This window comes from Petaurus breviceps, unplaced genomic scaffold (assembly GCF_028583685.1).
Source record: "Petaurus breviceps papuanus isolate PSGF00001 unplaced genomic scaffold, PetGlider_PUasm1.0 98, whole genome shotgun sequence".
In the NCBI taxonomy this organism is placed as follows: domain Eukaryota; kingdom Metazoa; phylum Chordata; class Mammalia; order Diprotodontia; family Petauridae; genus Petaurus; species Petaurus breviceps.
Window position 1 is genome coordinate 6167642 of NW_027187460.1, and position 27753 is coordinate 6195394.

Consider the following 27753-nt stretch of genomic DNA (forward strand, 5'->3'; position numbering starts at 1 on the left):
GATATGTGAAATTTGAGAAAATGAGGAGTCCAGGTTAATGCCATGATTATAGATCTGGGACACTAGAGAAATGGTTATTATACCTTTGACTGAAATAGAGAAGTTTGGAAGAGGGGATGGTGTAGGGAGAAAGATAATGAGTTCAGTTTTGGATATCACTGTTTCCCCAGAGAACCATTCAATTCTTCTGTCAAATTTCCTGTTGTCTCTAGTTTTGATTCTTTTTTTTTTTTTTAAGCAATCGGGGTTAAGTAACTTGCTCAAGGTTACATGGCCAGTTATTTCTGGGTGTGGTGCTAAGTATCTGAGCCTGGATTCGATCCCAGGTCTCCTGACTCTGAGGCCAGTGCTCTTACTCACTGCCACCTGGCCACCCCATCTAGTTCTGATTCTTATACATAGTATAAATACACATACATTAATTTCATTTATAAGTTTATATCTTTCTTTTTTGTGAGGCATATTTGGTAGGTTTGTTATTGTTGCTAAACTTTAGTTTGCTGCCTTAATTTCCTTCCTTGAAAAATGGCAGGGGGAGAGGGGGCAAAATAGAATCTGGTCTAATAAGGACTAGATGCAGTTCTAATTTTAACACTTACCCCCCCCTTCCAAAATCAGATTTTAAAGGACCTTCCTTTGTTGAGAAACGACTTTGCTATTTCCCAACAAGTGCTTGATGAAGCCATTGCAAATAATCCTCTTTCAAAATGATGTGTTCGTTTTTTAACAGTTCTTTCTTAATGTTTTTCCACCTTTGGGAAAGATTGGTCAGCCTGTTCATAGTTGTATTTTTAATACATAGTTATGGGAAATGGAGAACATGGATAATTTATATAAAAGAGCTCTTTGGAACAGGGGCTATCAGACATCCTTTCTAGACTCACTTGTGTGTCTATCTCAGAACATTTTGTTACACATAAAAATGGTACTAAAGGATACTCACTATTGTCCTTCCAATGAGCAACAATATTAGCACTTCTAGAACCTGTGATTTCTTCAAGTCATCTCTCCCCTGAATCCAATCATAACTCCCATACAAGCTGATAGTCTTCAAGACTAAGACTTGTGGCCCAAAAGTCAGCACCCTGGGGTCAAACTAGTGTACAGTCTTTTCCAGCTTCCAACTAGGTTGGTTTTTGGAGACTAATGACTCCAATTATCACCAGAACCATACTCAGAGCTTTTCTATCTTGAACTCCCAGGATTTCCATTTTGTTGGCATGACCTTCAATAACCCACAATCACTACTATGCAATGAAGAAGCTTTAGAAGGAAACTTGAACAGAAGATTATTGCTAATAATTCACATATTCTATATTTTGCTATCCATCTATGTATCTCTGGAGATATAGAAAGATAACAGATGTGTATATATCTGTATGTGTATATACATATGCATATGAAACATAGAGAGATGGATAGATGGATGGAGAGGGTCCAAAAAGTCTTAGTGCGTTTTTTTTGTTTTGTTTTTTTTTTTTTAAAGCAATCAGGGTTAAGTAACTTGCTCAAGGTTACACGGCCAGGTTTTTCTGGGTGGATGCTAAGTGTCTGAGCCCGGATTCAAACCCCCAGGTCATCCCAACACTGGGGCAGGTGCTCTTACTCGCTGGGCTACCTGGCAGCCCCCTTAGTGCAGTTTTAAGCTTTAATAACTTTTTAACTGTTAAAGCTTAAGATTGAAGTAAAATCTGTGTGTCTGTGTGCGTGTTCAACATTACATACATTCTTGCATTTGATTTTCATAACAATGCTGGTAAGCAATTCAAGTATTATTACAGATGAGTAAACTAAGGCCCAGGGAGGCCATACAACCAGTAAGTAAACTATGAATCACTGAATTCATAACCTCTCTGTGTTGGAAAAGATAACAGAAGTTTCCTTATTCAACCTCTACAGAAATAAATTTTCTCTCTACAATATTTAACCACCACTTGACCTCTAGTATTCATCCCATACATCCTCTCCAACTGCCCAACCCCTACCCCCCAGTGCACCATACAATTGTTAGAACATCTTTCCTTATATGGTATTGAAATCTGTTTGTCTGCAACTTCTACTGCTTTTGTTCCTTTAGAGCCAAACAGAGCAGGTCTTGTTTGCTCTTCCACATGACAGTCGTTTAAATTCTTGGAGAACTGTCATTCACCAAGTCTTCCCCAGATTAACAGCTCCTTCAAACAAGCTTCATGGTGTGATTTCAAGACCTTTTATCATCCTGGTTGCCCTGCTTGGTGCTTTTCAGTATATCAATGTCCTTCCTAAGATATGGTCCCTAGAACTGAACACAATACTCTAGATCAGAAGTGTCCAACTTACAGCACAAGTGAACAAGATTAAAATGCAATTGGGAAATGCTTTAGCAAAATAAATAAAACTACAATATAACATAAATGATGTTCATTTAAAGCAATGTGCAGCCTACTGGGATCTATTTCTATTTGAGTCTGACACCACTATTGAATGATTTAGTTTCAGACAATTTGGGGTTTGAGATGTCTGTATGACAATACAGAACTGTTGCTCTAACAGAGGACTAGAGCAGATATAAATTTGGAATCTATCTGCATAAAGGTAATACTTGAATCCATGGAAGCAGATGAAGTCACCAAGAAAGAAGATATAAAGAGGAAAGGGGAAGCTAGGGGTGGAGAAAATATCCAGGAGGAAATAGAATAAATTTAAGTGGGATTAAGGACTGAGACAAAGACATTGGATTTAGCAATTTTAAAAGTGTTGGTAACCTTTGAGAGAATTCCCAAGCCATTATCTCTTTAAATGACCAATCCAGCCCAGATGTTCTCTATATACACTTTGTCCAATCAGGATGCCTTTCTTTGTTTTCCCTGTATTACCATTTATATCTCCCCTCTAAACCTAACTAGAACTATTATATTAGAAATTCCAGGTAGGACGGTTCCGTTATCCTGAAAAGTGAAAAGTGTTAACACTAATCTTTGTAGATATTTTCCATTTTTTTTCTGTTTGTTGGCCTCCCATTTTTTGCCCTCACATGTCTAGTAGTGACTTTCATTGAAAGTCTTCTCAAGCTTTTTTTTTAAACTGGGTTTATCCTCCATTGCTTCTCTCTATGAGATAATGTTCCTTACAATCTTCATTATCTTACAAAGGAGTTTGTATTATAAGGCATTGTTACTTTTGGCTGCACTCTCTGTCTAGCAAGTAAGCCATGTGTTTCTGTTTGCTGGTTAAGGTACTTTATGGTGTCAATGGATTTATTTTAAAACTTCAATATGAAATTGTTGTAATTGGTATTGATGTTATTTCTGTTACCCATTTCCCATTTTTCATTGTCAGTTCTTTAATTCAAAATTGACTTTTCAGTTGTACAGTATATCCTTTTTTTTTTAGTTGGAATTAACATTATTAAAGGATTTAGTGTGAGTTCTAAGAGTTACTTAAAAAGCTCAACAATTCCTAATCCTGCCCTTTTTGTTTTTTGTTTTACTAAGGTTCTTCATCATGAGCTGTTGGCCATCCGCGAGGCATGCATTAAACTAGAAAAAGATTACCAGCCTGGAATTACATTTATAGTTGTTCAGAAAAGGCACCACACCAGGCTTTTCTGTACTGACAAAAATGAACGGGTAAGTTGTAGCGATTCATCAGTGAAGAATTGGCATTGTTCCTGAACTCACCAAATAAGGACAGATCAAATTTTCCACAAGTGTAAGACTTAGGAAATGTGAATCATCCATAATTTCATATAGTTTCCAGACTTTTTTTTTTATACCTAGCATGCCCTTATCTCCAGCCTTAAACCCTTAGACTGTGTACCACCTCTGCGCAGAATGAACTTTTTTCCAAACCATTGAAGCAAAACTATTATCATGTGTTATTTCTAAATGAGCTCCATCTATCTACTTGCCAAAAAATCTGACCTTTAAAAACTAGAGAGGATTAGGATGGGATAGGATCCACCAGTTTATGAATACCTGGTATAGTAGAAGGATAATGTCAATTTGTGTTGGATCTTTCCTTATGTCTGGAAGCTTTCACATTACAGACTTCAAGTATAAACTAGGCCTCCTATTTCACAGGACTGTTAAATGTTACAACCTAAATGCGAGTGCCAACTATGTTCTGTTTCATCACTCTTGTGGCTCACTGTTTGGGAACTCCTGGCTGACTCTGCCATTAATTACTTAATAAGTGCTATGCACTAACATATTCATACTGCTATACTCTCTTATTCTTGAGTTTATAATGTTAGTAATAGAGGTCATTTTGCAAGTGCCTATTAAACAGCTAAAAGTAGTTGATTGGCTCTTAAAACCTGGCAATTAGGCATAGCATTGTTGGGGGAAGAGTCTCATAGGCATGATATTTAGTATTATCATGGTGTAGTGGATAGAACACTGGACTTTTTAAGTTAGAAGGACTAGCCTTGAAACTTATTAGTTCTTTGACCAAGGAAACAAGCCATTTCATGTCTGTGCCTCAGTTTCTACTATTGTAAAACAGTGATGATTTTACTTGTCCTAGTTACTTCAGTAGTTAAGTTATGAGTAAAGCCCTTTGTTAGCCTTAATTGCAAGTATTAATGTACTACACCTAAAATACTGTTGATAATGAACTTTAATTTCAGTTCTGTGGAGAAGCTTGTGATCCTTAAAAGCACTTTTCAGTTACCCATGTGCAATCCAAACCACTCACTTCCTCCTATTTTATATCTGGGCTCACCTCATTATCTATTTACATTCTGTCCAAATTAATATGCAGTGATCAACCAGTTCATATGGCTGTCCATTCAGCTACATATTATAGCCTAAACAATAGGAATTCTTCCACTTGGTTTTTCCTATATGGATTGTGAGACCAAACTCCTAAGTGGTTGGGAATCTCATTTAGCAGCCTGTGCATTATTCCTGGGCTTGACACAATCAGCAGAATGTTAGCAGTAAACAGGAAGTATCTGAGGGACCTTGCCATCTTTAGGGAATCTCTTTTCCAATTGGACAGGTGGCATATTTTGTACTTCACTTGATATTAATATTAAAACTGAAAATTAACTTTGGTAGCATTGTCATTTTTATTATGTTGATGTAACCTAGCCATGAGTACTGTATATCCTCTAGCTACTTAAGTTGCTACTTCTTTAAGGAATACTTTATATTGTACATGTAATATACAGCAGTTGTAAGTTTTGTGTAGAATAGTATTTTAGGAAAGCTCATCTGACAATAATGTATAAGATGGATTTGAGTGGTAAGAGACTTGAGGCAAGATGACTAATTTATAAAGCCATTGAGATATTTCAGGCATTTATGTTAGAGAACTGGCAGGGATAGGTATATTTTGAAGGAACAAAATATTTTCATTAACTCTATGGGTAGAAGTGGAAAGGGTCCAAGATGATTCAAACATTTTGAGATTCTTTTATGTTGTACCACTATCTGTACCACAAATTGAGGGTTTTGTGAACTCAGCACATCCAAGTTAAAAATGACCATTACATGATGGAATTGCTGGGTTTCTGAGTATAAATTGTAGAATACAAAAGGCTACTAGCCTTTTAGTCCTGGACTTTGTTTGGAAGTCTTTAAAAGTAATACTTTTAACATTAGGATTCTTTAATATGTTCTGAAATACATTTTTTTAAATGTATGCTTTAACTCTGTCCATTTGCATTGCATAATATTTTGCTCCTCTTTTTCTATAGGTTGGGAAGAGTGGAAATATTCCAGCAGGAACAACAGTAGACACCAAAATTACCCACCCATCTGAATTTGACTTTTACCTGTGCAGCCACGCTGGTATTCAGGTAGGGCCAAGTATTTCTGGCTTTTTGAGTAACTTGAACTATAATGTTTAACAGTGATCACTTATGTGATACACCTCTGGATTAATTGTGGAATTCCCATCCAAATGATTGTTGAATGCCTACATCATGTGAGAAATGGTTCCAGCTGTCTAGGAGATGTTCTTTGGACAATCAGGCATGGGAAGACTAGTATTTTTTTTTCATTATGAGCATGAGACTATCCTCTTTTTTAAAAAAAGAAAGAAAACTTTATTACTGAAAGCCTAGATTATGTCATGTACCTGTTGATTATTTCCAAAATAATAAAAATCCTACCCCATGTTAATTACTTGCCATGTAGAGCACCTGGGGGGCATAATGAAGTGAACAAGACACCACAAAACCTTTGGTAAGAAGCACCCTTTCTCTGTGCCTCAGTTTCCTCATCTGTAAAGTAAGAGAACTAATCTCAATGATGACTATGAAGTCATTCATAGAATTGAAACATTCGTATGTGCTTCTATGTAAGCAGGTTGTTACTATTGTGTTTTTAGGATATGTGACAGAAATTATCTTTGTGACTTGTGTACAACTTGAGCCTTTCTCCATTTTTTGTGTGATTTTTCCTTTGTCTTTTGTTTGGTAATTTAACCATGAAGGTTTAGGGAAATTTCCTAATAAAAAAGTCATTTTATTTAACCATTATTTATTCTGCAATTAGTGTGTACCTAACCTTGCAGTGGGCACTGTGGTAGAAACAAAAGAAGAATAAAGCACAGTCCCTAGGCCCCAGGAATTTTTACATTCTTCTTGAGGGGACAATGAGGATAAATTCTGCATTGCTAGTTATTTAATCATGAAGGAATTCTAAAGAATAAAAGATTTCAAGAGGGGATACCTACCTATAGTCAGATAACTAACCAGTTTTCATATGGAAGAAGAGTTGTTGTTTAGTTATTTTAGTCATGCCTGACTCTTGGTGACTCCATTTGGGGGTTCTCTTGGCAAATATACTGGAGTAGTTTGCCATTTCCTTCTCTAGGAAGGATTAGGCTTGTTCTAAGTGGCTCTCTATAGAGCAGACCTAGAATAGATGGCTAAGATGGTAAGAGAGAAAAGTATGAAGAATCTAGAACCTACCTTCCAAATTACATAATAAAAATTAGAGGGAGTCATATGTTGGCTGACCAAAAGGAAGAGTTTTCTCCATCAGTGATATTGGCTGCCTCAACAAAAATGAGTAATGGTTTGATGACTGTTTGTCATGGACCTGGTTAGAAGGAATTGGTTATTACTAGGAAGGCACTAGATAAAATAATTTGTAAGGTTCCTACCTACTCTTAAGATTCTGTGAACACTCCATAGGTGGCAAAGTAGACTATTAGTATACTAACCCCGACCATGCCAAGAACACTTCTTGGTATGTTTCTAGTGTTAAATAGTAATTCAGCAAACAATTAGGTAGGAACACTATGCTAGGTATTGGAAATACAAAGACAAAAATTAAACACCTGATTTTGGAATAACAATTGTGGAGGATTGATTGGAGAAGAGGAAGAATGGAAGAAAGGAGATGAGTCTAAATATTTGCTAATTGTTTTGGCATCTCTAATAGTTCTCATATGTGTGCTCTTATCTCCACTAACAGCCACAATCCTAGTTTAGACCCTCATCACATCTCACTAGATTTTTGCCTTAGTCTTCTGCTTGGTCTCCCTGCTCAAGTCTCTCCCTACTCCAATTCATATTCCACACAACCACCAAAGTGATTTTCTTCAAATGAAAGCCTGACCATGTCACCTCCTGTCAATCAATCAAATCAGTCAGGAAATATTTATTAAGCACTTACTATGTACTAGGCATTGTGCTAAGCACTGGGGATACAAAAAGAGGCAAAAGAGAACCCCTGCCCTCGAGGAACTTATAATCTAATGGCAGAGATAATATACAAACAGATACACATATGTATGCATGTATGTGTGTATAAAGCAGTCTGTACACAGGATTGTTATGAAATAATTAACAGAGGGAAGACACTAGAATTAAAAAGGATTGGGAAAAGTTTCCTGTAAAACAACTGTTGCAACCTCTTACCTCAAGAAGCAAGTATTAAGTCCTCTGTTTGGTATTTTAAGTTTTTTTATGGTGCAACCCCATGCTACTTTTCCTGCCTTAATTACACATTAATGCCAGCCACAACCCTTGAAAGTCTTAAGGCAACCAAGCTAACACTGGAGTTCTTGGTTTCCTTCAAGACTCAGCCCAGGTGTTTTCTTCTGTTTGAAGTCCTCCCCAAGATTAACCTGTATGTATTTTGTATGTACCAAAATGTGCCTATTGTCTCTCCCCCAAAAAATAAACTCCTTGAGTAAAGTGGCTGTCTTTGTCTCCCTAAATTAGTGATGCTGCATACCCAGTTATTTACATATTGTCTCCCCACTAAATTGTGAGGTCCTTGATTGTGGGTACATGCTATCTTTATCTTTCCTGTATCCTCAGTACTTAGCACAATGCGTGGCATACCTTAGGCACTTAATAAATGTTTGGGGTGTCTCAGTGGATAGAGCATTGGGCCTGGAGTCAGGAAGACCTAAATTCAAATGTGGCTTCAGATACACTCTCTGTGTGACCCTGGGCAAGTCACTTCATCCTGTTTGCCTCAGTTTCCTCATCCATAAAATGAGCTAGAGAAGGAAATGGCAAACCACTGTCGTATCTTTACCAAGAAAACCCCAAAGAGGGTAATGAAGAGTTCAACACAACTGAAAAACAACAGCAAATGTTTATTATTAAGTAAGCACTTGATAATATCATTATTGGATGATTGATCTTGTTCAGTCATTCAGTTGTGTTCAACTCTTCATGACCTTGTGAACCCTAGCATACCTGTACTGCCCATGGGGTTTCCTGATCTAGCCAATTGCTAAGTCTTGTCAGTTGTATCTCTAGATACTCATTTTCTCTTGCTTGGATATTATAATATGCCTTATCATACATTATGTTGAATATTATAATATGATCTTCCTGTTTCCAGTTTCTCCCCCCTCTAATCCATCTGTTATATAATACCTGCCAAGTTGATATTCCCAAAACACAGATGCAATCATGCCTTTCCCCTACATAGATAAAAAGATAGATAGATGTCTCGCTGTTACCTCTAGGAAAACATAAAATTCTCAGCCTGGCATTTAAAGCCCTTCACAATCTGTTGCCCACATGCTTTTCCAGTCTTACTTCATATTACTCACCTTCACTTACACTATATTTGTCCGACTAGCCTGCTAATTGCTCCTCATGTTACATCTCCCATCTCCTGCCTTTGCACAAATTCTCTATGTCTGGGATGCAATCCTTCCTCCCCTTTACCTCACAGAACTTCTAGCCTCCTTCAAAGTACAGCTCTTTCATGAACTTCATGGACCACCCATTATATAAGACCTTTCCTGCAAATCTCTCCTAACTAGTTGTTAGTATACTTTTCCTCTTGAAAATACTTTGTATAGGGGGCGGCTAGGTGGTGCAGTGAGTAGAGCGTCGGCCCCGGAGTCAGGAGGACCCGAGTTCGGTTCCGGCCTCAGACACTTAACACCCACACAAAAAAAATTAGTCGTGTAACCTTGGGCAAGTTACTTAATCCCAATTGCCCTCCAAAAAGGCAAAAAAAAAAAAAATAATAATAATAATAAAAAAGAAAATACTTTGTATATATTTCTGTATTTACCTGTATACAGTTTATATTATCCTCTCCCACCCACCCCTGCCTCCCAGGAGAATGTAAACTCATTGTGATCAGGGACAGTTTCATTTTTGGTTTTATACCACCATCACCTAAGGTGATGATGACTTCACATAGTTGGCACTTAATAAATTATATTGAATTGTTTTTCCCCAATAAAGTAGGAGGCAAGACCTGTTTAGGAGAGAAAGGATGGTATAAGTATGTTAAGGAGAAGAGAAGGTATGGAATTGCTACTGTGGAAAAAGTGATAAGGGAAGAATACAATGATTACTAAGCAACAGCAATGGCCCGATTAAAATGAGATAACATCTCAATTTTTCCAGCAGTGCTCTGATGTATCATATGGGGGATTGGGGGGGGGGGGCAGAAATGGGAGATTAAAGTGGGGTAGGGAGATTGGGAAGGGAATGGTGTTTAGCAAAATGTGAATGACAAAAGGGCAAGGGATTTAAAAATAACAGAGATATACAGAGAAACCTGTAGAGTTGATCTTGTCAAGACTGTGAAGAGAGAAAAAGGAGACCTGAACAGGAGTGATAAATGATTCAGGACTAAGGTTCTCAACCTTTTATATATCTTAGACCCCTATGGTAGTCTGATAAAGTCTATGGATCCCTTCTCAGAATAATATTCCTTTCCTTTTTTTTTTTTTTTTTTGAGGGGGAAGACAGGGCACTTGGGGTTGAGTGTCTAAGGCTGGATTTGAACTCAGGTCCTCCTGACTCCAGGGCCAGTGCTCTATTCACTGCACCACCTAGCCACCCCAGAATAATATTCTTCAAATGCCTAAAGTAAAGCAGCAGCTAGGTGATATGGTGGATAGAGCAACTGGTCCTGGAGTCAGGAGGAAATGATCTCAGATCTGGCCTCAGACACTTAACTAGCTGTGTGACTCTGGGCAAGTCACTTCACCTCGACTGCCTCCCTCAAGAAATGCTTAAAATAAAATACATAGGATTACAAAAGTAATAAGTTATGTTAGTTTTCCATTGTGAAAATATCATAAAAATAAGTTGATAGACCCCAGGTTGAGTCATGGAATGAAGTTCAGAGTAAATGCACAAAATCTCTATAGGACTTGTAAGGCAAAAGGGTGGTAGATAGAAAGACAGATGGACAGATAGATGAATGGATGGATGTAAACAAATGGATACAAAGATATGATGAATGGACGGATGGATGGATGGATGATATTGGAATCATGATACAGAGAGGAGTTTCAAGAGTTCCACAACATAGATACAGTCCAATCATGGTTGGTAATGAAATCAAGGGGCATACCTCTTGGGTGAGTGGTATAGAGCAGTAGTGTCAAACAGAAATGGATCTCTGCCATCACACCCTGACTTAAAAAAGAAAACACACATACAAATTAATATTATCTACATTGTACTTTTATTTATTTTGTTAAATATTTCCAATTACATTTAATTTGGTTTGGTGCTTCAGGAGTCTAGAGTGAGGTAGTATGTCCTTGGAATTGAAACAGTTAATGAATTTAGAAGCCAGGGTAGGGTAGGTTGCTGAAGGTGATAGATCTATTTTTACATTGAAGTTCCCATGCATGAAAGTGGAATTGGGGAAGGTACTGAATTGTTTGATGATAAAGGAAGGAAAAATTATCCAGAATCCAATGGATCACTGCTTCGAGGATCTGAACAAGTGATATAGACTAAATAAAATAGATTGTATGAACTGGATGTTTGTTGAGTAAGGTGATAATAAAAAAAAAAAAAAGATAGTCTGGAAATGACAATGAACAAGGAAAGAATATGTCTACTCCTCTTCCTGGCCCAGTATGTAATAACAGTAAGATAATTGTTTCTTACCTAGACAATTGCTTTTTGCTTTATTTTTAAACTGGAGTTTGACTTAACAAATCTGTTTGTAATTTTTAGGGAACAAGCAGGCCTTCACACTATCATGTCCTTTGGGATGACAATCGTTTTTCTTCAGATGAACTACAGATTTTGACTTATCAACTGTGTCATACCTATGTGCGCTGTACACGCTCTGTCTCTATCCCTGCACCAGCCTACTACGCGCACCTGGTGGCCTTCAGGGCCAGATATCATCTGGTGGATAAAGAACACGATAGGTAAGCAGAATTCTTGTCCCCATTCAGGCTGTATCCCAGGGCTATACATTTTGTGACTCTTGGTCAGAACCACTGGCTGAGTTACAAGGAGAAATGAAAAATTCTGTATCAAAATGGACTTTTTTCCATGATTACTTTGAAATGGCATTATTTTAAAGCCACGATTTTAATTGGCTGTTAAGCACCACCTAACTTATACCTACAAAATTAGGAGAGATAATCCAACTAATATGAAAATGTCCCCAAAATCTTGTTAAAAGAAGTGATTAAAAAAAAAAAAACTCAACATTATCTGGGTTATTTCCTTTGGTCCAAAACTATTTGTTCATATCAACAATCTGAAGGATGTGACCTAATAGAATAGTTTGGGTTTTCAGTATTCCATTTGAAAAATTAAATTGCAATACTGTGTGAAGAGCCCAGCACTAGGAATCAGAAACCCATGTTCACATCCCTCTGCTATCAGTGGCCTTTGGCAAATCACTGATCTTACCTGGTTCTGGTGTGTATAAATGAAATGGCTGGACTGATTGATCTTTCAGTTCTGACTTATAATAAGTCTACTTATATACACCCCTACCCCCCCCCATGCTGTTGTTTAGTAGTTTTCAGTCATGTCCAACTCTTTGTGACCCCATTTGTGGTGTTCTTGGCAAAAACACTGGAGTGGTTTGCCATTTCTTTTTCCAGCTCATTTTACAGATGAGGAAACTGGGGCAAACAGGGTTAAGTGACTTGCCCAGGATCTCATAACTAGTAAGTGTGTGAGGCCAGATTTAAGTTCATGAAGATGAGTCTTCTGATTTTTGACTCAGTGCTGTATTCACTGTACCACCTAGCTGTCCAGAGTCTATTTATAGTAACCTTTAAAAACATTTTCAGAATGTCTTTTGGGCAACAACATTCTCCAAATTTAACAAATTCAGTTCAAACCTTGATGTTATGTATGTCACAATTTTAAATCTTCCTTAAACCTTAGTTTTGGTGAGGCTTTCTTTATTTGAGATCCTTACATCTATACTAAGTTTCTTGGCCATCAACTCAGCTGGGTTTGGGGTGGGGGTGGGAGCAGCTATGAGATTTTTTTTTTTTGCCACTATTACTGGTTTTTATTTTACCTTTAGTCTGAGGTAGATTTGAGTGCCAAACTCTCAGAGGCCTACCTAATGGCCGAACCAGACCAAAACTGGGAAGATGTTCGACAAAATAAATAAAAGTAAAATATAAAATAGATAATATTTGAGTTTGGCACCCCAGTTTAAGTAGTTTCCTCTTCTTAGTCCCTCTGGCCTTAGGCTAGAGAATTCAGAATCATATATAACTGTAGAACAGGAAGGTACCTCAGAGGTCATCTGGTCTAACCTTGTCTCAGTGTACAGATAAGGAACCTGAGAATTCCTGAGGTTAGCTGACTTGTTCCAAGGTCACAAATTTAATTTGTGGCAGAGGAAAGACTAGGTCAGGACCCTAGGATCAAGACTTCTGATTCTCTGACTAGCCCTCTTCCCGCTACTAAGCAGACTTTTTCTCTCAATTCTCTCTGTACCTCTCAGTCCCTCACTATGATAAAATTCTCTCCTTTGATATCCTCATGCCATCTTCAAGTCATTTGTTAACTGTTTTTGTTTTTCCACCATGGAAAATTGACTTTCAGGATCGATTGAATGTTTCTTCATCTGTTTCCTCCCCTTTAGTGCCGAAGGAAGCCACACGTCTGGTCAGAGTAATGGCAGAGACCACCAAGCACTTGCGAAAGCAGTACAGGTTCATCAGGACACGCTGCGTACCATGTACTTTGCTTAACATGTTTTAGTGTTTAGCGATTTAGGACAGAGTTGGATTCACATGAGACCAGCTACACTCAGACCAACTGTTGCCCAGCCCTCCCATGACAGCCAGCAAGGAGCAGGATGCATCTAGGTTCTTTTCCATGTGCAAGAAAGAAAGCCGTCCCTGAATTAAGACTTGGATTTTGAGCTGCAGACCTGTAAAACTCCCCTCCCCCTGCCCTCATCTTTCACTTCTATCCCTCACCCCTGCCACTGTTGGAAATGTGGTTTGCCAAAATCTATAGGCTGCTTTTCAGAATACAGACCCAAGTTTCCTAAAATTAATTCAAGAGCTATTATCTCAGGGCTTTAAAAACAAACAAACAAGAAACCACACACAAACAGACTTTATTTTACCTGTCATTCAATTTACTTGTGAACGATCTAATGCACCACAAAATTGATGGGATACAAAAGCTGTGACTTTCCTTAAAGAGTACAAAGGAACAAAAACACAGAACACTATTCTGGTCTTAAAGCCTTGGCTATTCCGTATGCATCCACTAGTTTTATTTTCAAAGGCAAACTAGTTTGCTCCCATCATAACTTATAACCAACTTTCTACTAAGCAAATGGCAGATTTATTTTCTGAGCTTTGTTCTCCAATGCCTCCTTTTCTCCTGCGTTACTGATGTTTTTATTAGATTAAAATACGAAACTCTTGCCGGAAACAGGACATGTTGAAAACTTTTAAAAGGTCCGAGCAATTGGCAGAAAAGTGCCATTTTAATAAAATTTTGTAGGAAAAAAAAAAAAAGAAAAAAAGTACTGACAGCTAGTCATAAGATTTGTCCTCTAGGACTGTGATACTTTCCAAAGTCTCTAAAGAATACGGGTCTGTGGTGATAAATACAGTACAATCCTTTTTCACTGTTAAGTCTTTAATGTAAAAAAAAAAAAGATTATATATGGTTAGCAGTATTAATGTGATAGGTTAGGCGCTGTTATTTTATTTGCCAAGGGGTGCTCCTCATACTTTCTGTTTAACATATCAAGAGCATTTTGGATTCTAGAAATGAAACCCACATCATGTGGATACTAATGTTTGAGTACAGGAATATGCAATTGACTTTAATGTGACAGAGATCAGAGAGGCATATAATTAGTGTGGATAGTTTAACCTGCAGTTCCAGAAATAACAAGTGTGCCCACATCACAGCAAGCGGTGTTGTTTCCATGAGCAGTTCTGATGGGCACATGCCCTCCCTTCTCCATGGGCTTAAGCACAAAATGGAATTTATTTATTCTTTTGATTATCGGGAAGCCAAAAGTTGTTGATGTTCAGGAAGGCAGTTCTGTTTTCTGGTTTTAATATAGAAGTGTCATGGAATCTATGCAGTAAAATATCTAGGAAATCATTGACGTTTACTTGTGAAGAAAGAGTAATCTCTCTGTTATGCATTAAGTCAATAGTAAGAGAGATTTGGCCATTCTCTTAAGAGAAGCATTAAAATTGATAAGTACGAGGCATGTGTATTTCTGTCAGGATTTGCACACTGGGGTCACTTGCATTTATTACATGTATAAACCATTGCACTAAAAGCGATATACCATGGACAATTTTGAGGGGATACAAACAAGAACACTGTTTTGTGCTGATTTGCTTTTTTTTTTTCTGTGTGATATTTTAAAGCAACTGATCCATGTTAAATGTGTAGACATAGGAGAAAAGTAATCTTTGCTTCTTCACCCATTAAGCTTTCTCATTTTGTTCTACCATTGAACCACATTTACCTCCAGCCAATATGGCAGGCAACCAGCTTATTTGGAGCTATGGACTGGACTGTGGTGTAGGCTCCTAAGTTCTCTATATTTGTTATTTTACTGGCTATGAGTTTGGGGGATTTAACCACACTTCAAGTTATAATGAACACCTTGCCCATGTTATTTTGGCTGAAATAACAAATGAATGAGTGTTAATTACATATCTGTGTATGTGTTTGTGTGTGTGTGTGCGTGTGTGTGTTTGTGTGTAGTATGTGTGTGCTTATCTTCTAATGGCATTAGTCTTATCTTGCTGTTTAAGTCATTTGCTGTATCGTTTTCATTTTATATATAAAAAAAATTGTTCCAGAAGATTCTACAGGAAATGTTGCCATTCTCCTTCCCTTTTGTAATGGTGTGTGGCACTTTACCTATTTTGAGAGGGGTAAAAATTCATTCTTGGCTCAAGTTTTAACCTGAGTTAGAGCCTAAAAAAGATAATTGTTTCTTGTACCAAACTGGTGGGAACCAAAATCAAATGAGTTCCACCCTTTTCCGAAAGCACCTGTGGGCTCTACTGAAGTTCATTAGGTTCAGGAAAAAACCTGCTTTTCGCACTGATTAGAACCGCAAGGGAATATTGAGGGAAATGGACAACAGAAAGGGGGATGGGGGATGCCTTTCTAAGCTAGAAGTACATTTGTAATTGCCAATCAAGCACAGACTCATAGAGACTTCTTCTAGGATGTTCCTGTCAATATTTCAAAAGGAAGAATATTTTCTTAAAAGTGGGCATAAAGGACTTTGAGAATTACTCTATAGGTCTGTGCTATAACTGCTTTTGTAAGACTTTTTAATATACAAAGCATTAATAGACCAAAATATCTCCAGTATGTTTGTAATCCTTTGGTTTTACAAAATTAGAATGGCTCTAACTAGAACAGTCTCTCAGGTAATAGTTTGTTTTGTAAAAGTTCACCAGTTAGGGGTTTTGGGGGGGAAGGGAGGGAATATAAAATTTTTAAAATAATTTCTCCTATAAGCGATGAAGAAAAAAATCTCTAAACTAATAATGAATTTCATGGCTGTATATAGAATTTTTGGAGATGAAATTCAAAATTAAGACCCTCTTTTCAAGGTGGCCAAAAGGTATTCCTTTCCAAACAGTTATTTCTGGTGGTTTGTACATAAAATGCCCCCAAGATATTGTGAACAGGTGAACTGTGCTTTACCCAAAGTGGTGTTGCTAGTGAGCACACCCATTAATTTCCTTAAAGTGAATATTCCCTTGTTCTCATCATTTGTGATTCTCTTTTCACCTGGCAGGGGACCCTGATTCTTTCTTTGCTTTTTCTCCCTGCCTGTCTCAAATAGGTGTACCTCACTTTAAGTAAACTGGGTATGTGAACAGTGATATAAAATTTCCAGTGTATATATAAAAGATAAAATTTATCTGCTTTAAAAAAGGTTTCACAATAGAATTCTTTTTACTGTTCACAATAAGATTCCTTTTAAGCATTTGAAATGTTTTGGTTTACAAACATTCTTATTTACACACATTAATGATGGTGATACCTCACACTTATATAGTGCTTTACAGTTTACAGAAGTGCTTTCACATCCATCTCATTTGATCCTCACAACAACCTAGTGAGGTCAGTAAGGACAGGTATTATTGTACCCATATTACATATGAAGAAACTTGTATCAATAGCTGTGTGAAATGACTTGCCCAAGGTCACACAGCTAGTAGGTAGTAGAGCCAAACTTTTAAGTCCAGATCTTCTGACTGTAGTGCTCTTTGCAGGAATGTATTGTTTCCTAATTCTGCCTACCACCCATAGTTAATGATCTGTAAACCAAGACTTAAGTAGACTTGGGAAGCCTTTTTAAAGAAGCCAATTGGGGGTGGGTGAATTCTTTTGTCAGACATGCAAAAATATCCTTATTCATCTTTGGTAAGTCTGGGTTTCCCTAGTCTAGGTTTTATAAAGCTAAACTAACTTGGCATGAGTTACTTTCTATCTAAAGGCATCTTTCTGCATGTAAACTTGTGACTCCATGGACCTGGTGTCCCCATTTTTCCACTAAAAATCACATTGCCTTTACATAGTTTTCCCAAATTCATTTTTGAGGAGAAAATCAAATTCCCCTTGGGAAGCATCTTTGCACCCACTCAAAACCACAGGGGCACCCAGAGCTGGAATCATTTATATCATAGCCTCAATGTACACTCTGGTAACATGGCTTGAAATCATCGCCATCTGGGCCCAAGTGCAGCCAGTAATAATTACTAATGTTTACCCAGGCTTATGAGTATTCCTAACAAGAAGGCTGTTAGGTGTTGTTCCTAGGTTTGTTTTTTTTAATTAAATGCAGAAATTATGATTTATTTCAATATAACACCTTGGTTTGATTTGGGCAAAGGGTCTGTTCCCTTTCATAGCACCTAAGTTATTATAATATAAATTTTTATCCCAGACTTTATGCTTTAGCTTAGCATGGGTCTTTTTAACTTCTGAGAAACATTATGAGTGTAATTTTGCAAGGACAGAGCACTAAACAGATTGTTACTTTTCTTACCTACATGGATTTGTGTAATTTTTTTCATCAATCTGTAATAATGATTCAGATTTCCCTTCTGAAATATTTGCCTGTGCTTGATTTAAGTAATGCTAAATTTAGACCAGCCCTTTTTCCAGTAGAGGCAGTGTTACATTAAGAGTTTTTTTTTTTAATTTGCCATAGAATGCTAGAGTTGGAAATAATCTGAGTCAACCTTCTCATTTGACAGATGAGAAAATGGCCTCAAAGAGGGAAAATAATGTGACCAAAATCACACTGAGTGAGAGGCAGAACCAAAACAAGGACCCAGGTCTTCTGATTTTAGTTCCATGCTTTTACTGGTACATCAATGAGGCTCAATTAGTGTCTGGTGCTAAGCACCACATAACTACAATTAATTTCTCACATTATCATAGAATTTAGAACTGGAAGGAAACTTATAGATCATTTAGTCCAGCTCCCTTCCCTTCTCTTCCCCTCCCTTCCCAGAATTCTACTAATGAAAAAAGAAATTGAAACCTTGAGTGGTTGTGACTTTTCCACGGTCACAACAATAGCAAGTAGCAAAGCCAAAATTCAAACTTAGGTCTTATCTCAGAATCCAGAATTCTCCTTCCCCACCCCCATATCATGCTATAATGACTAGGATCTCAACACTTCCCATAGTTTCAGATCTCTTTGATGGTAGAAGTGGATTTTTTAAATGGGCATTTCCCTGTGTTTAGCATAATTCAGTTAGTGAGTGTATGTGGAAAAGTTTGGTTACTGACTTAATACAGAGGGCCATTCTGGTGGCCTAGACAAGCCATAAGAAATTTTTATGTGATCTCTTCTGAACTTATATCTTTCTCCCACAAGACAAGGAATGTAATATCAAATGAAAATTTCCTTCTCTTCAGGCTACTCCCTTTCAAAATACATTTATATTTAGGTCCTTCCCAAAGGAAACTGCTCCCTAGTAATTTCACTGGCTGCTTAGGCTGGCATAACTTTTTTTTTTCAATTTAAACAGTACACTTCTGACTTTTATATTGTGGGTGTTTCTCCGTGTGCCCCAAAATACACACATGCTGTCTGTTTTATAAGCAAACCTTCAACTCAAAGTAATTGCACTGATTTTTTGAGAACTTCCTTTTTACTTGTGTCGGATCTTTGTCATCTGCTGTAGCTGTTTGAAAAAGACTATGTAATGTTATGAATTGCAGAAATAGAAATGCTATCATTGATGTACTTTGTTTTTGTGATACTGCCACATTTACAGTATTAAGATGTAAGAGCTGCAAGGGTTAAAATTCCTTTATTCTCTTCGATTTGTGTCTGGTGACATTTTATGAAGGATGGATTTAGTTTGTTTCTTTAGAAGGATGTTTTTCAGTCTTCATTTCTAATACATTATCTCCATACATTTTTTAAAAATATTTAAAGAAGATTGTAAAGGTTTTGAGTTTTTTTTTTCCTTTTATGCTTTATTTAGTATTATCTGTGGCTCCAAAGTTTGTTTAAGCCACTTCAAGCACTTGGTCAAATTTATAGGAAGGCAACGTTCATAAAAATTTGGACATCTCTCTTTTACCTATTTCGAGTCAGTCATAATCAAGAGCTATGGGTTTAGCATTCTGTTCAAATTGCTTTTTATTTAACCTGTAGGTGCTAGAGATCCCAGAATTACAGTATTGCTCAGATATGGTGTGATTTGATAGCTACATATTTACTCTAGCTCTAAGAGGTTAATTGATAAGCTTGTAGTTATGTTGGAATGTCTCAGAAACGTGAGGGATTTCTGAATCCTAAAACTTTTTTTTTTTACATATATTGATGTGACATGGACTCCGTTATGTTCTTTATAATCCTGCATCTTTGGATATATTTTTGCCATTTAATTGTCAAAAGTGAATGTATTGGTTTGGCCAAATCACTATAGTTGGTGGTTTCCAAATATCTCTTAGATAGAAAGCAGATGCAGATAAAGGCTACCTCTGAATTCTTAAATAGATTGTGTTTGCTCTTCAAAAATATAACTCAACACTGAAAATAGCCAAATTATTGCCTGAATAAACTGAATTGTGATCATTCAGTCCTGACTTGCAAACTCATGTGCCATACTGTGACCATTCAGTAAGCACTCATCATCTCTCTAGCTGCCTCAGAAGGCAGGAATGGATAGTGCTGAAGCCTTTTCTGTCCAAGTTGTTCTCCCAGAAATCAGAGCAGCTGCCCTTGGAAGGCTGACACATTTGTTTGGATTCAGGCTTCCATGTGGCAATATTGTGAAACAGCTAGAACTCTCCTGATTAGGGTTCACCTTCCTGTTTTAAACACAAAAGCACTTTTTCTCCATTCCACACTTATGAGTGGGTTGACAATTATTTCTACCCTCAGTCCTCCCTCACCACCTCCTCCCACCTATAGATATACTTTCAAGTCAAATACTAAAAAAATTTTAATAACTAATTTTAAAAAAGCAGAAGATAAGACAAATTGATTTTGCATGATAAAGTTTAAAGTTAACTTTACTAATCAGAATTTCAACAGTAAAAATATCTTTATCTTCCTGTCCTGAATCTGCTAAGAGATAGGGCTCTTTGATTTAAAAGAAGGGGGGGGGGGGGGTAGTCAATATTGGGAAAGGCCTTTAGGGCTTTAGCTCAAATTTTGAAATATGAATGTACCCTAAAGGTGCTTTGAATGCTCAGAAGCAAAACTCTAGAATGTCTGTGCTAGTATAGTATATTCTTTTGTTTACAGTAAACCTAAATAGACTCCCTTTTGCTTAACTCCTTTACTCTCAGAAATATTCTCATTTATGTGTGCACAGAATTCTAGCGTAGTGTTTTGGTAAGGCTTCCTTCTCGTAATCAGCTAAGTATAAGGTGGAATTTCATGATTTTCTCCTAATTTTGTGGAATTGAGAATGGTCACTTAAAAGGAACAATCTCTTCATAAAGAAGTTTGGACAAGTAGCATGGCTCTGATCTGAGGAAGGACAAATAGAGAAAGTTCTTTTGTTTAAAAACTATTAATTCTCTGTTGACATTTTGGAATAGAGTCCCAAATATACTATTAGCTTAAATTACTTTCCTGAAACCAATTCTTTTTCAAGCCTTTATTGCTCATTTTGGCCACACATGCACATCTTAATCCTGAAAGATATGTGTCTTTAGTATATTTCTTAACATATTTCTTGCTTGTCTTACTTAGAACATGGTGGTAGCACTATAATATCATACATAGATTATGATAAAAAGAATTTAGACTTTTTTTTAGCTTGGACCCCTGGGCTTTTCTCTTTAAGGCCTTTTTGAGTAATCTATATTAACATTTGTTCTCTTGTCTCTTTGATTTAGAAGGCCAAAGAGGCCTAGACTAAATTGATGTTGTTTCTTGGAGACACTTCCTTGTTTTATGAATGGGGGGCTTTTTTTTTCCCCAAATTCATATGTCACCTTGTTGCAAAGGTCTGCTCTATGAAAGGCCATTTATCAGAAACTGAAATTGGCTTTTCTAATTATTTCTGTTTTTGTGGAATATTATAATAGCCATTCATTTCAGCATGTACAAGGCACCTACTCAGTCAAGCATTTTATCAAGCACTTACTATGTGCCAAGACCTTTGTACAAGGTCTTGTGCCAGGCACTGGGGATATGATTATTTGTCCAGGATATAAAGAATGCTGATTTCATTTATTTGGCTATCAGTATAACTGCACCTTAGGAGAAAATGGGGGTAGGTTTTAAGGGCTTGTTGGGGAGGGGGTGTTTAATTATTTTGAATATTGTGTTCAACTAATCAGAATCTGCTTCAGTGGGGTGGAAGGTGAGCACCTCCTCCTAAGGCCTTAGGTGAGTACCACTACCATTTCTCCTTTTTCACTTCACTGTGTTCTAAGACGGAAGCTATACAAAGTAAGATTCAAGCCCAGAAGCACCGTGCTTTTCAAAAGTTGGGCCCTTGATGCATGCTCTTTCCAAAAATTTTTTTTTTGAGGGGGTGAGGGTGCACAGAGTAGGAGGCCATTGAAATAATAGGGAAGTGTCAGTGTACAAAATGTTCACCTCGAGTTTGAAACTACTTGCTTCCTAGCTTTACAAAAATGTAGTCCTATAAGAGGCCCTGGGTCTGTGAATTTGGGATAATGGCTAGCTGTTTCACAATTGGAATTGTCTGATGTCCTAGGCGCTTGCTTTCACTTGTTTTGACAAAGCCTAGGCTTAGTGGGACATTGTATGACCTGTCTTAACCAGGTATTGACCAATAAGTCATCAGTGAATCCATCTCCCGGCCAACTGATGGTTGCTTTTGTTCTTGTACCTAGAGAGACATGGAAGAAGCAAATGAAACAATAATTATTTTATGTGGAGGGGCAGGTACATTACATTGAAGTCTGAACTTGGAGTCAATGGGTCCAGAGTTAAAATCCTGCCTCTGACACTTATTATGCACCAAAATGACTCTGGACAAGTTACTTAAAACTATGTATGTGCTTCTGGAAACTCTCTAGGACTTATATACTACACTATTGGTGGTGGTAGCTCCTTTTGTTGTGGAAATCACAAATCCTATAGATATTCTTGTTTATATATATGTATATGTGTGTATATCTATCTATCTGTACATATAGATAGATATGCAAATGAACACACTCCCTTGTGTCTTTGTAAAATGCTTCTGAAGACCTCAGCTGTAAGGTGCTATTTAAGTATGTACTAGATATTATTATTCTTTACTGTTTGGGGTTTAACTTAGTTATTGTTTATCTTGATAATGGTGAATGTTTTTTAAATTACTTATTTACTTTAAGTGTGGCAGTGGTAACTGAGGAGTTCAGAAACAGCTCCATTTTGTCATATCTGAAATTGGAATTGTGTTTACTTTTTAAAATCAAGGATTAGCAAGTTCTTGGCTCTGGGGCTGATTAAAACTCAAAATTGACCAACTTAAATCTGGCTTAGTTCATTTTAAGGGAATAAAATGTTTAGTTTGCTTATAAAAAGGACTAATGATGTTTATTCTTTTCTATCTCTTGGCCCCTCCCCCCCCACCACCACTACCAGAACCCCTCCACCCGGAAGGCCTTTTGGCTCTAAGAGAGGAAGTTATTTGTTAATTAATTTAGTGACCCTTCTTTCAAAGCAGAATGTACAAGACCAAAAGCTTACAGGGCAACTGATTGACTCTATACATAGCTCTCTTTATGGCAAGAGTAATTATATGTATATACAAGATTTGAGTCCTGGGTCTGTTAGGGAATTTTAATATAGCTGAGGAAAGTATAAAGGGATAGTGTTTTATAATTAAAGATGAAAATGGGTTTTTATGAAAAGCTATTATTTAAGTTTACAGTTAGGAGAATAATTATGTTTCTGTGCAACAAAGTGGTTAATTACTCATGCAAAAAAGAGAATGTAGTATTTTAAAATCCAGACTTTTCTTACCTCTAGTACACTTCAGGTTACTTAACTGACATGTACTGAGGGGTTTTAACCCTTAGTTTTAACAGGTTTTCTAGTTTTATTTTATTTTTATAAAATAATCTAAAAAGAACCAAAAATTAAACTCTTTCATATGTGGCTCTAATACCCCCACCCCCATACCACACCTCACTACCACCCAGGAAACATTTTAGACAATATTTTGAATCAAAATGTTTTCTCAACATTTAAGGTTTACTATTTTCTAAGAATAGAGCAGCTAAAGGGCCTCATTTCAAGTGGTACTAAATATATATGGATTAGTTTCTACCTGTTCTGTGGATCTATATGAAGATGTCTTGTGCTTGCAATATAGAGACCATACAGTGCTGTTTTGTAAAACTGACAGTTCTTATATGAATTGCTTTATTTATATGCATTTGCTTTCATGTATAATTTTCATTTACTACATGGATTGTAAAAGTTAAGTATAGCATATTACAGTACATGTTAAATAGAATTGAGACTTCATGTAGTTTAATACTTTGTATGTATCCTAAATATGTTAAATGCTTGCATGATGCTTATGTGGTGACCCCACTTTAAATTAAGCCTTAATATGATGTTAGGTTTGTAAGCTTCAGAGTATGCAAAAATACTAGAATGAGGGAATTAGCCTGTTCAAACCAAGAAGATACACAGTAATTCAGAGAGGCTTCTCACCTGAGATATAAAGGGAAATGTGTAGGCCTAGAGCTTTCTATCTATACTGTGACTGACCTACCTAGCCACAGGCTATTGTCATCTGTGTAAAATGGGCCATTGTACATTTCTGTGGCAGTCAAATAGAATGTCATGTTCTGAAAATTCTTGGAATTTTTTCAGGGTTTGTCTGTTTTTTTTTCTTTTAGTCTCATTTTGCTTTAGTCTTTAACTTTTCCATTCAGAGATTTATTTATGCCTGGAGTTCTGATGTAGTCTATAAACCCTTTCTGCAAACCTGTTCAAGTTCTAAGCTTTCTTCATATAGTGCCATCTGTCATCACTTCTACGTACAATTTTACACTGAATTTTTTTTTTAAATAAAACGTTTTCAACTTGAGGTAAACAAAGTGGAGGGGACCCAGCTTTCTTTCCAATGTGGATCTACCTCAGTTAAACAGTTGGGTGCTATTTAAGAAGTGTGGTGATGAGATTGGAAAAAGTGACCAAACAGTAAGGTATGACTGTGCATATACATCTTGACAGTTCTCTGGAAGCCAGACTTTCTGTTTAATAACTATCTCATGTTTGAGTTCTCTATTCTTTGTGCCTTTTGGTTTGAGTCCCAATGCATTTTTCAAAATCAACATAAGAAATAAACTTATTGCCAGTGAGGGAAAACAAGCCAAACTGGCTCGACACTTAGCTATTTTTCCCCTATTCAAACATAATAGACTTTTTATACAAAGAAAAAAATCAAGAAGCAAAATTCACATTTCTCAAACAATAAAATCCCCAACTCTTCTATGCATATGTTTAAAGCAAACTTTTTATTTTCAGTGGTAATGGAGAAGTTTTTAAAATCGAATCATCTGACCTAGATATAAATGTCAACCTCTTACTCTGGTAGACCTTACTCAAGAGCCCTTATTTAAGGAGTAATATATGGCCTGATCAAAGTTTTTTCTCCTCTCCTATCTCTGCCCTCTGAAAGCTCTAATAAATAGGGATAAAAAATATAGAGGTGTAGTAGACTTTAAAGATCCTTTAGTCCAACCCCCTCATGTTACAAATGAGGAATCTGAGGCCCAGGGAAGTTCAAGTGACTTGTCCAAGGTTACACAAATGACAGTAGTGGACCTGAGATTTGAATCCAGTTTCCTGATTCTCAGTCCAGTGTTTTTTGTCTGGAGAGCCAGTGCGCTGATTAAAAAATGGGTAAACTGGCTCCGGGTAACCAGTGACAACAAGAGTTGACATGTGTATATGTACATATGTAAGGAAAGGTGAGAATAAAATGTAAGGAAGAATAATTTTCCACAATTTTATATTCAGCAATCTACAATTCTACTTCTTTTCTATAATGTATATCTTTTTTACTTAATTCTTTTGGGGAAAACTTTTAAGTTGTACTATACAAACTGTCTTCAAGCCTTTTACTAATTCGACTTTATACCAGTAACAAATCCAGAATAGGAAACTTTCCTGTAGCAGTTAGTTTTACAATTTTTAAAAGGTCTACATCAGAGTTGTAAGAGAACCGACATTCCTTAGTGACAGAACTTTACAAGGTTCTGTAAGGCTTTTTGCTGCAGAGACTCAGTGGGTCAATTCCTCTGTTAGTGTTTTTATAAAGAAAAAAAACTCCATCAGGTCTATACTTAAGCTATATTTTATAAAGAGTAAATCATCCTTTAATATGCTGCGTGTAAATGATCAGCATTGTTGCACTTTCTCAGTAATAATGTATGCCCTACAATTGGCTCCTAGACAAGGACTTTAAAATTAACTTGTTTTGTGTGTTTGTGCGCGTGTGTGTTGTGTGTGCGTGTGTGTATGTGTGTGTTTTTTAACATAACAGTAGTACTTTGGGGCAGATGATAAAATTTATAGGTACCTCAAGAAATTAAGAGCCTGAATATGCTGCATTTTGTTTCTTTCACTTTTACATGTAGCAATGTGTTCGCTTTCATTACCTTGTTTAGTCTATGAATTGCTAACTGTGTTGCTTCTAGGATCCCCAGAGGATGTTGCAAGGCTTTTTAAAAAGTTCATCTTGCAGGCTGTAGTATCCTTTTAAGTTTATTCAAATGCAGTTGCTGGTTCAAAGATGTCGCCCTGCATTGTGTAGTGTAGAAAAAGATGTTTTCACACAAAAGGACTTGAGCAAAAGGATACTGCATTTATAAACAGACAATAATGTTCCTAATCCCTTCTGCTCATGCTGCTTTCTTGATTCTTTTCTCAATATCATCAAGAGGTTGGTAGCTGTTTTCTAAATTCAAAAATTAAAAATCATGACTTTTGAGATACACACACACACATCATATAGCTCAAAGTTTCAAAAAGCCTTTGCAAAACTTCAATTTGAGCAAGTAGCCCCAAAGGTCAATGCTGCCATTAGATTGCCTCATCAGCCTAGTTAATCTAAAGACCTAGTTTCCTACATGGTCCTCCTTCAACTGTGTTCCATTAAATTCAACCAATGTTATAAGTGTCTATCCTGTGCAAAGCATTGTGCTAGACGCTGGGGATACACAAACAAAACAAACCCCTCAGTTCCTGCCCTGAAGGAGCTTACATTTTACTTCCCCTACATTTCTTAGTCCCTTGCCTCCAAAGTCCTCACCCCAAGAAAAAGTGAATCCAAAATAAGTAGAGATGGGGAATTGTCTGGTTTGAGAAAAGAGAAACTGGTGAAGAAAGCTCTAAGGCTGTGAAATTGAGCATCTATTGTCATGTTTAAGCTTTGATGGGTCCTTTCAAGCTTGTTTTTTGCTTCCTAGGTTAAATAGTTTGCACTACTTTTGCAATAAATTCATGGAAAAACTAACAGTTACTTTGTTTTGTTTCTTACTGTGTGTGTGTATATAAACTAATCCTAAAGAGTTAGCATAGTGTTTTTTCCACCTCAGTACATAATTCTTAATATGCGCAGAATGCTGTAAATCTGATTAAAAAATATGATGTGAATGATATTTTATAAAGTTATTTTGTATGGTGTCAATTTTGTTTTGCCTCATAGTACGTCAGCAAAAAATAAAACTCCTCATATTTACGACTATTTGTTTGAAAGATCCTGAATTATTCAAATATTCACTTGGGTACTTTCACACAGGTGGAAATTGAGAAATTAAAAAAATTATGTTAGGCTAGAAGTATAAATTTCCTGCGCTAACAACTCTAATATTTAAGAATATACCTAAAAGTCAGGAGTCACTTGTGAAAGATAAAAGGTTTTCCTATTAATAGATGGATTGAGGATGAGATGGAATGAAATTGAAAGAACTGGTGCCAAACCTAGGAAAACTTCAGAGAGAAATGCCATTGCAGAGACCCACAAGATACAATTCAAATCTAATATTTTAAACCATGAATTGTCAGTATAGTTAACTAGTCAACTATTTCCCAATTCGTATGTTTGCACACTTGTTAGCACGTCTCAAATCTTTAACTTAAATTTATTTAAAATTTTTTACCATAAAATTGGTCAGGGGGGCGGGGGGAGAAAAGCTGCTGAATACAATGTTAATCAAGTTAAAAAGAACAGGATGAAATTTAGGGTCATTATCTCCACACCAATCCTTAATTTTATAGAGAATGAATGAAAAAGGCATTTATTAAGGGCCATACTATATGCCTAGCATTATGGGTGCCAATAGGCATGAGAACAGAAAACAAGTTCTTGCTCTCAAGGATTTCCCTTTCTAAATAGGATGTTTTAGCTGCAAATTGTTTGGAAAGGCAGAGTGGTCCTTAGGATACAGCAGCAAAGAGATAATGTATCTTTACAGTGCTTTAAACTGACAAACCTAATGTTGAACCATTTGGTAATACCAAGGATTTGGAAGTGAGAGCTTTAACTTTATTGGGTGTTCAGAAGCAGTTGTCAAGTCACAAATCTACAGGGGTTGAATCCCTGGATAATAACAGAGTGGGGTAT

At 36.7% G+C, this 27753-nt stretch overlaps 1 protein-coding gene across 3 annotated transcripts in view; it reads left to right on the top strand.

Annotated features, from left to right (window-relative positions):
- AGO2 (argonaute RISC catalytic component 2) overlaps positions 1-26874 on the top strand; it is a 174736-nt gene extending 147862 nt beyond the window's left edge. For all 3 annotated transcript variants that reach the window (XM_069081216.1, XM_069081217.1, XM_069081218.1), the window contains exons 16-19: positions 3474-3608; positions 5684-5785; positions 11402-11601; positions 13296-26874. In XM_069081216.1, coding sequence (XP_068937317.1) covers positions 3474-3608; positions 5684-5785; positions 11402-11601; positions 13296-13404 — 546 coding nt within the window. In that variant the 3' untranslated portion in view covers positions 13405-26874. The remainder of the gene's footprint in view (positions 1-3473; positions 3609-5683; positions 5786-11401; positions 11602-13295) is intronic.
- Positions 26875-27753: the final 879 nt, after the last annotated feature.